Source organism: Strongylocentrotus purpuratus, unplaced genomic scaffold (assembly GCF_000002235.5).
Source record: "Strongylocentrotus purpuratus isolate Spur 01 unplaced genomic scaffold, Spur_5.0 spur5_scaffold_6, whole genome shotgun sequence".
NCBI lineage: Eukaryota > Metazoa > Echinodermata > Echinoidea > Camarodonta > Strongylocentrotidae > Strongylocentrotus > Strongylocentrotus purpuratus.
The window spans coordinates 53,253,225-53,266,671 of NW_022145612.1; the positions used below are offsets into that span (position 1 = coordinate 53,253,225).

A 13,447-nucleotide genomic window follows, 5' to 3' on the forward strand; every position below is an offset into this window, starting at 1 on the left:
ATGAATTATATCATCTATCATTCTAATTGCTTCACCTATATTTCGATCCTTTAGATAACCCACCTGGTCGACAGAAATTAAATCATTTAAAACTTTTTTAATCCTTATAGAAAGCACTTTAGTCAAAATTTTGTAGTCTACATTCAATAAAGATATTGGTCTATAATTTTTTATAAATAAGGGATCTTTTCCTTCTTTATGAATCAAACTAATGACCGCCTGCTTTTGTGATGAGGAAAGTTCCTTCTGTGCGTTTGTTCAGGTTGTTAATTATTGACAAAAGATGGCGCTCTACAAAAGACGGAAAATCTAAGAATACATCTTCTCATCAAACTGTGACATGTATATAATAACAACGAAACCAAAATCTAACTTTGTCTTTAGATATCATTTACTTCAAATCAAAGCCCAGTGTTATCATAAAATAGTTGAAAGGTCCTCTTCTGTTGATGAATTTACCCACAACTGTTTTGAATTGTCGAGGAAAAGTGCAATTGACGCAGGAAAAACGTGCATGCCTTATTATCTTCCTTTTTTCCACTTGGGGCTCGGAACTCGCCACAATAATCGTTTTCGGTACAACAATTTCATCCATTTGAGACACTCCTTTAATTCTTTTTTTTTTTTTGGGGGGGGGGGGGGGGTCTAATAGATTACTGAAAAAATGTTGTATTCCCGAAATAAAAGCCTCGGTCTTTTGGCATAGGCCTACCAATGGTTTACACATTTTCTCATTCAAATCATATATAATTATGCAAGAGAGTGCAGCGACAGAGCGAAAGATTTTCAATTAATCGTTCTAACACAGGTCAACTGTTAGTCCATTCATTTTATCTTTTTTTTTTGTTCTACAAACTTTCCGACGGGACAACATTTTCCGAAAAGACGCTCCCCCCCCCCCCCCCCGCCTCCTGAACGCTTCTCCTATAAGCATCACTCTATTCAGTCTAAGATTGAACTCTCTCCTTCCTCTCCTCATCTTCTTGTGGAACAACTATTAAGAGTTGCTGCAAAAATACTGTCAGATTATCTGTAAAAACAAACCGAATAAAAAATAATCAATGTACATTATGGGATGGACAAGACTGCTTTATAACTGCTTTTTTAAGACTAAAATGGGTGTATCTCATAAAGAGGCACGGGAGGCATGTGCCTCCTCCAATCGAAAATGACAAAATAGTAAAAAGAGGGAGAGAGAGATAAGGAAGGAAGAGGGGGAGAGGGACTCGGATAGAGAGAGTAGGGATATATTATATATATATAGAGAGAGAGAGAGAGAGAGCGAAGAGAGAGAGAGAGAGAGAGAGCGAAGAGAGAGAGAGCGAGCGAAGGGAGAGAAAGAAAGAGAGAGAGAGAGAGAGAGAGAGAGAGAGAAGGAGATGGAAAGGGGGAGGGGTGATGGTTAAATTAGAAGGGGGAATGGGGAAAGAATGTGATGATAAAAGAAAAAGACTCCCTCTCGTATCCCCATTCCATCGCTTTGATCTCTCGCATGGCTGAGATCCATTGGCCGATCAGTACAACGTGTGGATCCACACTAGACTACTAAGTACATATTTTACTTACCCATTGCATTTGTGAACCATTTAGGTTTGTTCTTCCATGCCACGCCCACATAGTAGACTGGTATCCCGAGTAGAGTGATGGCTAAACCTATTCCACAGTCTACAGGGCTGCTGTAGACAGACATACCCACCAGGAAGAGTGCACAACATACAAAGATGATTGGTATTACCAGAGGAACCTGTTAGGATATGAAAAGACTTTTAAACTTTAATATCCCATCTTCTAAAAACGATCGAGTGATGTGATATACTTATGAATGCATTCTCTCTGTGTGCAAATACGATACTCATAAAGACATCAACAGTAACAATGATGATAATTATAATCTTGAGAATGCTGATGATCACAGTATAAATTCTAGCAATTACAATTATGATGATGGTAATAATAATGATAATAATAACGATGATGATGATGATAATAATAATAATAATAATAATGATAATAATAATAATAATAATAATAATAACAATAATGATAACAATAATAACACTAAAAATAATTACAATTATAATAATGACAATGACATCGATTAAAAGAAGAAGAAGAAGAAGAAAAAGAAGAAGAAGAAGAAAAAAGGAAGCAAAATAGAAGAAGACAAAAAGGAAAGATATGATGATGGCAATGATGCCGATCACGTTCCTCAATATGTTTGCCGATCACATCATATCCACTGCCTAAACACACAAAAACACGTCAACAAAAATGATATAGAAATACGAACTGCCCAATTTATTTTACTGGATCGTATACTTGCAACACTATAAGCATTTTATTACAAAATACGTACCTTAAAGGGTCGTTTAAGGTCTGGATACTTCCATCTATAATATGGGATGATTGCACAGGCTAAGGCAGTAAAGAACCAGCCGGCAAAACCAGTATAGTTGATGAGATTGCTGACATCTCCGCTTACCAGCATTATTATGCTGATAGGTAACTATATAAGCAAGAAATAAGAACTGGTAAAATTCCTATATAAAAGCGATTTCAAGCTTCAAGACCTCGCCTACTATGTTCGATCCAGATAGAACGTGTCATGAATTTTGTCTATAGAGCATTAACGGTTTCCTGCATTAATAATTATGAAATTAACTTCTCATGATTAAAACACAAACTCTTCTGTTACTAATTGTTACACATGCACTGTAATTAATTATATTCGATTACCGTTTAGGACTTGATAGGATTTGTCTTCTTTATTTCTTTATAAAATATTATAAAATAAAGAAACGTTACAGCCGGTAAAATCCGTACTTGGGGTCATACCCTGTATATATTGTCTAGATACAATTTAATTTGACTATGTCATTTTTGATTCTTAGAGTCGTATTACAACTAACATCAAATAGCCTGTAAGCTCTATATGTTTTTTGTCTTTGTAATAATATACAAGGGTATACTATAAAACTATAAGTAACAAGATTATCATATTGTAGGTGCCTTCGTGGGTCTAATACCGTTACCTATATATTTTTAGGGCGCAATAATTAGGAGGCCCAATTTTCTTAGTGAACATAATCCAGGTTGTGTGTGTGTGTGTGTGTTTTTTTTTTTTTTTTTTTTTTGGGGGGGGGGGGGGGGGGGTGCCCACCCGTTATATTGATCCGCCGTTGAAGGCTTTGCTTTTTGTGGTGTAATTGAAGGTAATTGTTGGAGGATGATTTACCAGACTTGCAGCAGCAGGGAGGGGTGTCTTCTGATCTATGTGTACCATTGATATGACTTGGGGGATGTGTCCTTCACGTGATGCTACCAACAGGGTTCTATTTGGAAAAGAAAAAAAGGGCAATGATCTAGCGAATGAGAAGTATTGTTTTAGTATTCAAATGTATCGTATAATTCCAAAAAAATAAAAAAATAAATAAAGTAGTATTGCACTTGAAAATGAAGGAACACTGATAATATAGAGATAGTAGTTATGATAGTTGTTATTGGTTGGTTGGTTGGTTGGTTAGAAGGGGTGATGAAAGTTATTGGTGGAAAGAATGTCGTTACCTTTTGAAATATGCTTGTGCTCTTTTTAGTATATAGGCCTATTCAAGGTGAGTGGAAACTTTCATGTTGAAACTATAAAATGATGACTAATATGGATAAAACAATATACTAAATTAATAAAAAAAAAGATAAACTATATAGTAATAAAACATATTCAGTACCATTATTATTGCTTACTCGTACCTTGCAAAAGTGATAGCTCCACCGTTCAAGTTGCCTGCTATAGATATAGCAACTATAACACTCAGAATCCATGACCAGTTTCCGAAAACACGCTGACCAAAGTCCTGGTGTACAAGAGAATTGAATTGTATTGATATTTAGTGACATCACCAGAATGTTTGGAGTAAACGGGAGTAAACGGGAAGGGATGTCACTAAAATTTGCCGATTTTTTTGACCGATAAATTATTTAGAACTTGTTTTTTATTACGACAAAATGTGCGACAATACTTTGTGCCCGGACTTTGCGATGATAGTCTTGATAATTTTTATGATTCAAATCGACTAACAAAATGAAAATGAAAATAGAGGAAAAAATAAACAAAAGACAAAAGATAAAAAAAATGGTAAAAGGAACACATACACACAACAAAAACAACAAACAAACAGAAAAACCAATGGTACAAACTAACCAAGGCAACAGCGCTGGAAGCGAGGAGTTCGGTTGAGTTAAGCACACTGAAGTAAGCAATGTTGGCGAGCACGTAAACAAATGTGATGAAGGCGACTGATATTATAATCGCCAGAGGAATTGTCCTGAACAAGAACAAGAACAAGAAGAGAATTCATTTTTATTTCATTCAGATGTAACAATTAGATTGATGAGTCAATATTATCTATATTATCTATAGTTTTTTTGAATTAGTTATTAATTCTTAATCATTATTTTATTGTACAATACTGATATTGGATATTTTTTTATTGCGCACATAATAGTTATCCACCATGCAAGTAGTCCAAAATATGGGCGATTTCATTTTGATCTCCACCCACTATGAATATGACGGACAAAGAAAGCAGACAAAATATACAGTTCCTCAGGTAGACATAGGAACATCCCTTCACTGCTATTATGTAAAAATGTGTAGAACAGGTGATACATGTATCACCTGTTCTACACATTTTTACATAAAAGCAGTGAAGTGATGTCCCTTTATCTACCTGAGGAACTGTATATTTTGTCCGCTTTCTTTGTCCGTCATATTCACACCAACGCAATGCGACCTCTCCCTACTTACTCGCTGCCAGCCGAAGATGGTGTGTGATCCTTATATTTAAGTCATAGGCTGGGCCCTGGGGGCGTTTCACAAAACTTTTCATCAGTGACAAATGACACTTTTTGTTATAAGCTACTGAAATTCTTGCTTCTGATTGGTTATCGACAGATTTTGTCACTGAATTTTGTCATGTGTCATTGAAAAAAAGCTTTGTTAAACGGGTCCCAGGCGGCTTTGATCAAGTTTAGGGAATCTAAAGAACCGGCCACATTCTGGACTACCATGCAAGGTGCTCAAGATATCACTAGGCTAGGCTACCGATTTCGGTGCTCACAGCATTCAGGCATTGTTCTTCCTACCGGTATACCCGTTTGTACCCTGGGTGGTGAGTGGCAAATTTAGATTAATGTCTCACCAAAGGATATTAGTCCCGCGCCGGGGCAATATTTGGGTGAGAAGGAAAAAAATCTTTAAATAAATATTTTATAATTTCATGTACTTTATCTGTAGCGAATACAAATTGCAGCGGTTTCTTTCCAACTACGAGTTGATAGCCGGGATTAAAGTTTATAGTCCTTATTTCACCGTTTCAAGCTTCTCATACGATTCACGTCAAACTATTTTTGTCTCATTGACGTCGACGGATGGGGAAGGGGACGGAGGGAACGGTTACCCCCATTGTTTCCGATTAATATTTTGCATAATATACCCCCTCAAATCCTTCCTAAAAACGTCTCTTTCTTACCTTCCTGGGTTGATGATTTCTTCAGCTATCGAAGGAAGAAATTCCCTGTTGTGATAGGAAAAGGAAGAAATGCTTAGAACAACATCATTTTTTTCCTTGACATTATAAATACTCCTTTCTCAGGTGTGTTTTGAATGATTGATACTTGCATGAATATGATGTAGGTTTGTTGTACATAACAATAATCAATAATGTGAAGGACCTGATCATTATGCGTTATCAGTGTTTATGAAGATAATTTCATGATCATAAATGGGAGTATACTGGGATTTAAAAAACATAAAACATAGGTCTAGTGAAGGAAAACACAATCATGTGAAAAAGGGGTACTATTGATTAGGAAAGACAAGTAGTGAAAATTCCGTTTCTCTTATTTTGAAGCTCATTTTAAAAGAAAACACATGATTGTACAGGAGTGCTCCCATACTCTGCTAACCAATTTTCAAAACAAAATTGAAGAGCAGAACATTTGAAGTGATACTGACAAATTATCTTGCCCCAAAAAGAAAAGTATTAATGAACTACTGACCATCCGGAGTAAGCGTAGAGTCCAGAGTAGAAGGCAAGAGGTAATGTCTTCCATTTTATAGACCCTTCAGAGAATGCGGTTTCTATATTCGATGTATTACCTGTTTGTAATGAAATCAGACAAAATGAAACATGTACATAAACAAAGTTTGTAACCTATATTTTTATACTGACATTTATTTATAAGATCACAGAATAGTAAATCGGACATTACAAAGTAATATATCAAAAATTGAAAAAGAACAATTTTAAATTTCAAAAATTATTGTTTCAATTTTCTACAAGTTGTCTTGCGATATTAAAGTGTTCGGACAACTGATACTGCATAGCAGTGTTCCTAAAACATTTTGAAATCGGAGGTCGGACTAACTTTGCAGTCATAAGAGAAAATAAATGGCCGTTATATTTTAAAATTCGTCGGAAGAGGTTCAAACTTTTTCTTTCGAACCCGAAGAATATTGTGGAAATAATTTGTTTGCGATTTTAGCGATGCCTGATCAAGTTCACACTCTTTTTTTTTTGGGGGGGGGGGGGGGCAAAAGACCAAGGCAATTTTTTCTTAGCCCCTGGTGTTTGGTATTTGATAAGATATTTTGTTAAAGTACACACAAGTTTGTTTATTACTCACCTTTTATAAGTTGGTAAACACCGGCAACGACGATTGCGATAAGACCCAACACTTTACAGAAGGATGTTGCAACTTGGATCTTACGTGTCAGTGGAACGCTTAGGGAGTTGATGATAACGATTAACACTGTAAAAAATGGGAGCTAACTGTTAAATTTATGCATACTGTTACGGCAACATTTTTATACATATTCATTTAATATGCTGATTATGCGCGCACGCAGATTCAGTCGCCAGCATCAAGGAGAAGACAAGAAACACCACAAAAACAATGGTAGGTTTAAACTTTTTGTAGTATTTTTTTTGTTGTCTTAAAGAGGTGGTGAATGATCACTTACATTTAGTCAGCACTGACTGAATTTGACCAATCAGAGGCCTGAAAAATAGTTGGTGACAATATAATTGTCGGTGAAAATGATATTAGTCGGTGAAAACCATCGACTAATTGTTTCATGAAACGCCCCCCTGGTGATAACAATATAACAGCGGTAACCAATGAAAAATCAAGTATCATTATAAACTAAATCAACAATTAATAATTCGTATTAGATGTCCTCATAAACGAGGGAAATAGGCCCTACCTACCAAGAAGTGCTGCTCCTATGAGTCGAGTAACTACAAATGGGACCTCACATCCCATGTAGAAAGGTAAAAGGACGTAATACGCGAAAGAGACCGAGTTGATCGCCCTCGAGCCAGTCCGGACAGCCACAATCCTAGTCCATATGCGAACAAAGGCAGGAACTGGTCCGAAAGCATCAAGGATGTACACGAAGTCTCCTCCTGATACGGTGAAAGTTGTACCCAGCTCAGCATAGCAGAGTCCTCCAAACATGGACATTACTCCACATAACACCCACACCACCAACGCCCATCCAGTGCTCCCAGTATTGACTAATACACCTGTTTAACAAAATCATAGAACAAGATCTTTTTGAAGTTTGTTTTGTTTGTTTTGTTTTATTTTCACTTTTTCATATCAATACAAAGAAACATACAAATGAATATAATGAATAACATGTAAGTTTGACAAAATTTGTTTCTAGTTAAAATAAAAGTTTCATACAAAAGGAAAAAGCAGGAGACCACATGTCGTAAGCGAAAATGCTTGAACATGACCGTGGCCTCTGCTGAGTTAACGAAATAAAAGAACAACCCATGCAACTGCATTGTATTCGATGTTAAATGAGATATAATTGAAGTGATTAAGAGTGAGCATGGCTGAATTAATTTTGAGCGAAAATAACAAAACAAATTTAGTGAAATATTTCGTTTTGTGAAGTGCATTTGTGCAAGGTGCAAACATTTAGCTTGGTGGAATAAAAAGAGACTAATACCGTGATATTAATTGTGTGTTGGTTTCAGTTACGGGTGATAAAATTAAATGTATGCAGGGTCCATTCCTGTTGACAAACAAAGACAGAACAATTCAAGACATAACAAATTAGATAATTTTTAAATTTCTAAAGTGGTTTAATTATTCACTTGTCTTTTATTCAAATGGTTGAGGGTTCGAAACCAAGCCCGGGACCAACGTCCTTTTGCAAGACATTAATCCACATTTGTCAATCTTTATTCAGATAATGACTGGTACATAATTATTTGGTCGCTCGGCTATGACCAGTGTAATAATTTTGGAAAGGCAGGAGCCTCACGGCGTGATGGCTTAAAGGGATAGTTGAGTTTTGGTATAGAGGGCGCTAAACAATTTTTGTGTAAGATGAAAAACTGAGTGTCAAATTTGAAAGAGCATACAATAATTCAAATGACAAAAATTATCTTTGTTTGATCAAAAATCGGTTCAGAGACGGCTGAAATATCCATAAATATAACCATTTCTGATATTTGCGGGGCCCCACAAAATAATATTCGATAATTTTGAACCAACAGTTGAAAAAACGAGATAAGACCTTATGGCCCGAATTCACAAAGGTTTTCGTACGTCATATGACGCGTTTTACGCGTTTTTTACAAACCTGGTTTGTAAAGAACAAAAGGAGGTTTGAGCTCAAACCTTGGTCTGAGCTCAAACCTTGCTTTGTGAATTCGGGCCTGTCAATGCCAATATTGAGGTTTTGTTGGCTTTTTATTGTTGGTTATATACGCACAATCATCAGCCGGCCCGTGTAATGTTATTATTCATTAGTTAATTAATCAATGGTCACCGTATTTTTTTAAAGTGGAGCTGGATTGGTATGATCGTATTGTCTAAATTTCACATATTTTGGGGTCTAAAATTACCTTCATAGCAAGGGCGCTAGAAATGTCATAAGTTAGAATAAGAGCCTTAACCATGTACTTTAAAGGCATTTTCGGACTTAGAACTCAACTGTCCCATTATGAGTTTTAAAAACAAATCAGGAAACAGTAATAATCGAAATACATAAGTGGATAGAGGAAAAGGGAATGTAAAGTTGGGAGAAAAGGGAAAGAGAGCTGATGCGGAGTAAAGAACGGAGAAGTAAGGACAATTGAAGGAAGACAGAGAGAATAATTATCATAACATGATAAAGGCAGGCGCGGATCCAGGATTTTTTTAGGGGTGGGGGCCCAAATTTGAAATCAATTTGAAATTTAGGGGGGGGGGGGGGTAGTAAGCACTAATTTTTTGTTTGGCCCTCGAAAATTTGAAAAATAGCTAACCCCCCATTTGAACGCCAGGGGGGGGGGGGGGTGTGTGGGTATATCAAAAAAGGTAAAATTGACGTGTTTTTATACGTTTTTTTCCCAGGGCGGAGCCCTCAGAAGCTCAGGGGTTTAATACATCAAATTATCGTCGGATGAGCATAATTTGTATACATTTTGTGTGACACTGGCATGTCAATTGGCGTGGGGTCAAGGGGGCGTAGCCCCGGCAGGTCAGGGGTTTTGGGCAATAAATAATGGTCAGATGAGCATATTTTATACCTTATTTGTGACACTGTCAGGTCACGAATCGGTGTTGGGTCCAGAGGGCGGAGCTCCCGGAAGCTCAGGGGTTTTAAGCAATAAATAACCGTCAGATGTGCATATTTTTTATACCTTATTTGTGACACTGCAGGACACAAATTGGTGTTGGGTCCAGGGAGCGGAGCCCTCAGAAGCTTGGATGTTTATACATTAATATTTATCGTCAGATGAGCATAATTTTATACCTTATTTGTGACACTAGCAAGTCACATATTGGCGTGGGTTCCAGGGGGTGGAGCCTCCGGAAGCTCAGGGGTTTGAGGCAATAAATTACGGTCAGATGAGCATATTTTTATACCTTATTTGTTACACTGGCAGGACACAAATTGGTGTTGGGTCCAGGGGCGGAGCCCTCAGAAGCTCAGGTTTATACATCAATTTATCGTCAGATGAGAATAATCTTATTTTGTGACACTGGCAGGTCACGAATTGGCGTGGTATTCAGGGGGCGGAGCCCCCGGAAGCGCAGGGGTTTTCGGCAATAAGGTACGTACGGTCAGATGAGCATATTTTTATACCTTATTTGTGACACTGACAGGTCACGAATTGGCGTGGGGTCCAGGAGGCGGACCCCCGGAGGCTTAGGGGTGTTAGGCAATTAATTACGTCAGATGACTCTAAATATACCTTATTTGTGATACTGGCAGGTAACTTATTGGGGGGGGGGGGGCAGAGCTCCGGAAGCTCAGAGCTTTAGGCAATTAATTACGTCAGATGAGCATATTTATACCTTATTTGTGATACTGGCAAGTAACTAATTGGCGTGGGGTCCAGGGGGCGGAGCCCCCAGAAGCCAATGGGTTTTAGGCATCAAATTACGGCCAGATGAACATATTTTGATATCTTATTTGTAACACTGGCAGGACACTAGTTGGCGCGAGGTCCAGGGGGCCGAGACCCCAGAAACTCAGGGGTTTTAAGCATTAAATTACCGTCAGATTAGCATCCAGTCGTCCGCCTTAGGGTCCTAGGTGGGGTCCAGGGGGAAGAGCCACCGGAATTCAAGGAGTCTGAGGCATTTAATTACGGTCAGATGAGCATATTTGATACCTTTGATATTTTCCCCCTTTTATTTCCTTTTATTTATTTTTGTTTTCCTTCTTTCCCCCCCCTTTTTTTTCCCTTCTTTTTTTTTGCCAGGGGGGGGGGCGGGCTCCCCGCCCCCCCTGGATCCGCTACTGGATAAAGGTATTGAATAAGATAGTGAATGCATTCATTGGCGATAGTCTAAATAAACATATTTACTATTTAATTACTTAACAGAAACCCTTACTCGACTGTAATAATTCAGCTCTCAAGCGTCTTATTAACGTAAATAGATTTATCGAAAATCATACTTCATAACCGAGGAGTGCAGCATCTTAAGCATCCACGGTTTTCTGGTCATACCTCTCTTGTTATTCTGTTCTTCTTTGAAAATAAAATAAAACAGAATTATTGTAAATAGATTTTATCGAAAATATATCGTATGATGCCCATTAAACTGTACACAATGTGTCTTTCGTTACCTAACTCAGTAACTGGAAGCAAACCCAATTTTGCACAGTTCAATTTGCAGTCAAATGGCGCTTCAAAGATCGCCAAAGAGGTTCATGCTGTCCTACGTTAGAAATAAAAACGCCTTGTGTGCAGCGGACATTAGAGCAACATATTTTAAAATTTGTGTTTAAAAACTTTCCCATTCTAAATATTGGATAGGCCGATACAATATTTACCTTTTGGAGATATGAAGATCCCTCCGCCTATGATTATACCAATCACTATGGAAATACAGTCGATTAAAGTCATTTGACGAATCAGTCTGACACCGTCTTTATCACCGCCGTGTTCGACAACCGATGGCGATGGCGATGATGACAAACGGCGATTTATAGACATTGCGTGTCCTTTTCCGATAGGGATGGACTATTGTAGTTGGATTCGTGATGCTTTTTGAGGAGCTCCAAGTGATTGCAGATTATGTTCATACTTTTTTTGTTTTAATCAGTGGCGTCGTGTGAGTCCAGGCAATGAGGTTGGGGGGGGGGGGGGGGGCACGAAAGCCATTTCAATGATCGGCACCGGTGTTAACAGGTGAATGAAATGCTAATAATAATGGACAAGACTGTTATAGGTAGGGGTGCATAATCTCCTATATTTACGTCGCCTTTACCCGCTTGATAATTATTTTTCTCTTTTGTTTCTCGCCATTCGATAGGGATGGGGTTGGTATACCTAGAACTACGCCATTGGTTTGAATAGCTTCCATAACTCGGCAAACCTATTTGTCGTGTTTGTACGAGCGTTTATTGCTTCTCTGACATCAAACGAACGTACCGAACTTTCTCGTATAAAGCAGGAGCTATTGATCTAAATAGACTAATCTGCTTTAAAGAAGACCAATAAATGAAAAGAAATCGGTCTGTTAAGAACCATGAGGGCATTAACTCTGTGTTTAAAGTACATGATCTAAGTCCTTTCTGACTCTCATCACTACACTCAGACTTTGAAATCAATTTCACAGAGAATTGACAACGACTACCCCTAAAAGAAAGTCACGTACCGCCATCAAAGTTGTACGAATTGTATGCGACGGTTATAAAGTGCGTTGTAATAAAACCCTGTTAATGCTTTTATGGAACTCCCAAGTGATTGTGGGTGGTTATAATTACTCGATAGTTGTTAAGGGTAATACAAAGTTTTGTTATGGGGTCATGACTATAAAACAACGTTTCTTGACTAAAATCGACCGATTAGCTATTACCGTTCGGAAATTTATATATCACAACTACATATTCTGAGATTTTCATGGTCGCAGCTACCATTGTACGGCCGTATGTGCTATTTGAAATTTATCAAAATTTACCAGGAGCACCGGTAAAATTTTATATTCACTTTTTCTCGAAAGCAAAATAGCTGTAGGGGCTTAAATTTCCTAGTGCTTATGATACATCCACAGGGGCATCCAAATATATCAAAATTGTAAAGAGTCACTATTCACCCAATTTCAAAATTTCCAAAAACTTTGTATTACCTTTAATTGGGGGGCTTTGGGGCAGCATGGGTCCAACCATTGAGGGAGCACTAGTGTCATTTGGGGGAAAGGCGGCATCGGCCTACCGAGGTGTAATGGTAAACATGGCAAAGAACAGCTTCATAAAATTGGAAATGTTATTTTAACATGCGTTTCATTGCTCCTCTGATTGGATAATATACAGCACACATTTGTAAAGTAAGGGTTGCTGACCTGAAAATAATAATTTGATGCCTATACCGACTTTGAAATCAAGTTCACCTAGCACCAACCTTCGACAGATTTACCAAAATAAATAACTTGACTAAAAATTTCCTGTAAAAGATCGTCCTGTCATAAAAGTTGCCGATATATTATATATCGAGTGTAAGAAATTGTTCCATAGAGTAAAAATCATCGGGGTGTTTATACAGTGCATTAAAAAAATATATACCCACATTCGATAGATTCCTATCAAAAAGTGATATCCAGCGTTACCTTGAATCATATTACCTGATATTGTTAGTCAGTCAAAAAGACAATTGCTGACTTATTATTCACAGTGATTCTTTGCTTTAGAATAGAAAAGGTGACCTTGTTAACTGTTAACTCAGACTCAAGAAATGGCTCATTATACGATGGCTACGATGCAGGGGCGGCGATTTCTTTTCATGACCGGGCAGGGGGGGGGGGACGAAATGCGATGGGCGAGGGAGCAGTGGCGTACTGAGGGGGGCAGAAAAAAAATCTGCATCACCACCACCCTTACATGTTACATGCAGGCCCCGCGGATCGTTTTTCAAAGTGGTGGTGGTGGGGGGGG

The 13,447-nt window shown here is 37.9% G+C and overlaps 1 protein-coding gene across 1 annotated transcript; it reads right to left on the minus strand.

Annotated features, from left to right (window-relative positions):
- Positions 1-1,422: 1,422 nt before the first annotated feature.
- LOC590022 (cystine/glutamate transporter-like) lies at positions 1,423-11,510 on the minus strand. The gene is made up of 9 exons (XM_031000068.1): positions 11,348-11,510; positions 7,269-7,586; positions 6,685-6,810; positions 6,058-6,157; positions 5,529-5,573; positions 4,199-4,328; positions 3,748-3,851; positions 3,236-3,332; positions 1,423-1,744 (listed from the first exon to the last, which is right to left on the minus strand). The coding sequence occupies exons 1-9, from the start codon at positions 11,508-11,510 to the stop codon at positions 1,559-1,561; spliced, it is 1,269 nt and encodes a 422-aa protein (XP_030855928.1). The 3' UTR covers positions 1,423-1,558.
- Between the last annotated feature and the right edge of the window lie 1,937 nt (positions 11,511-13,447).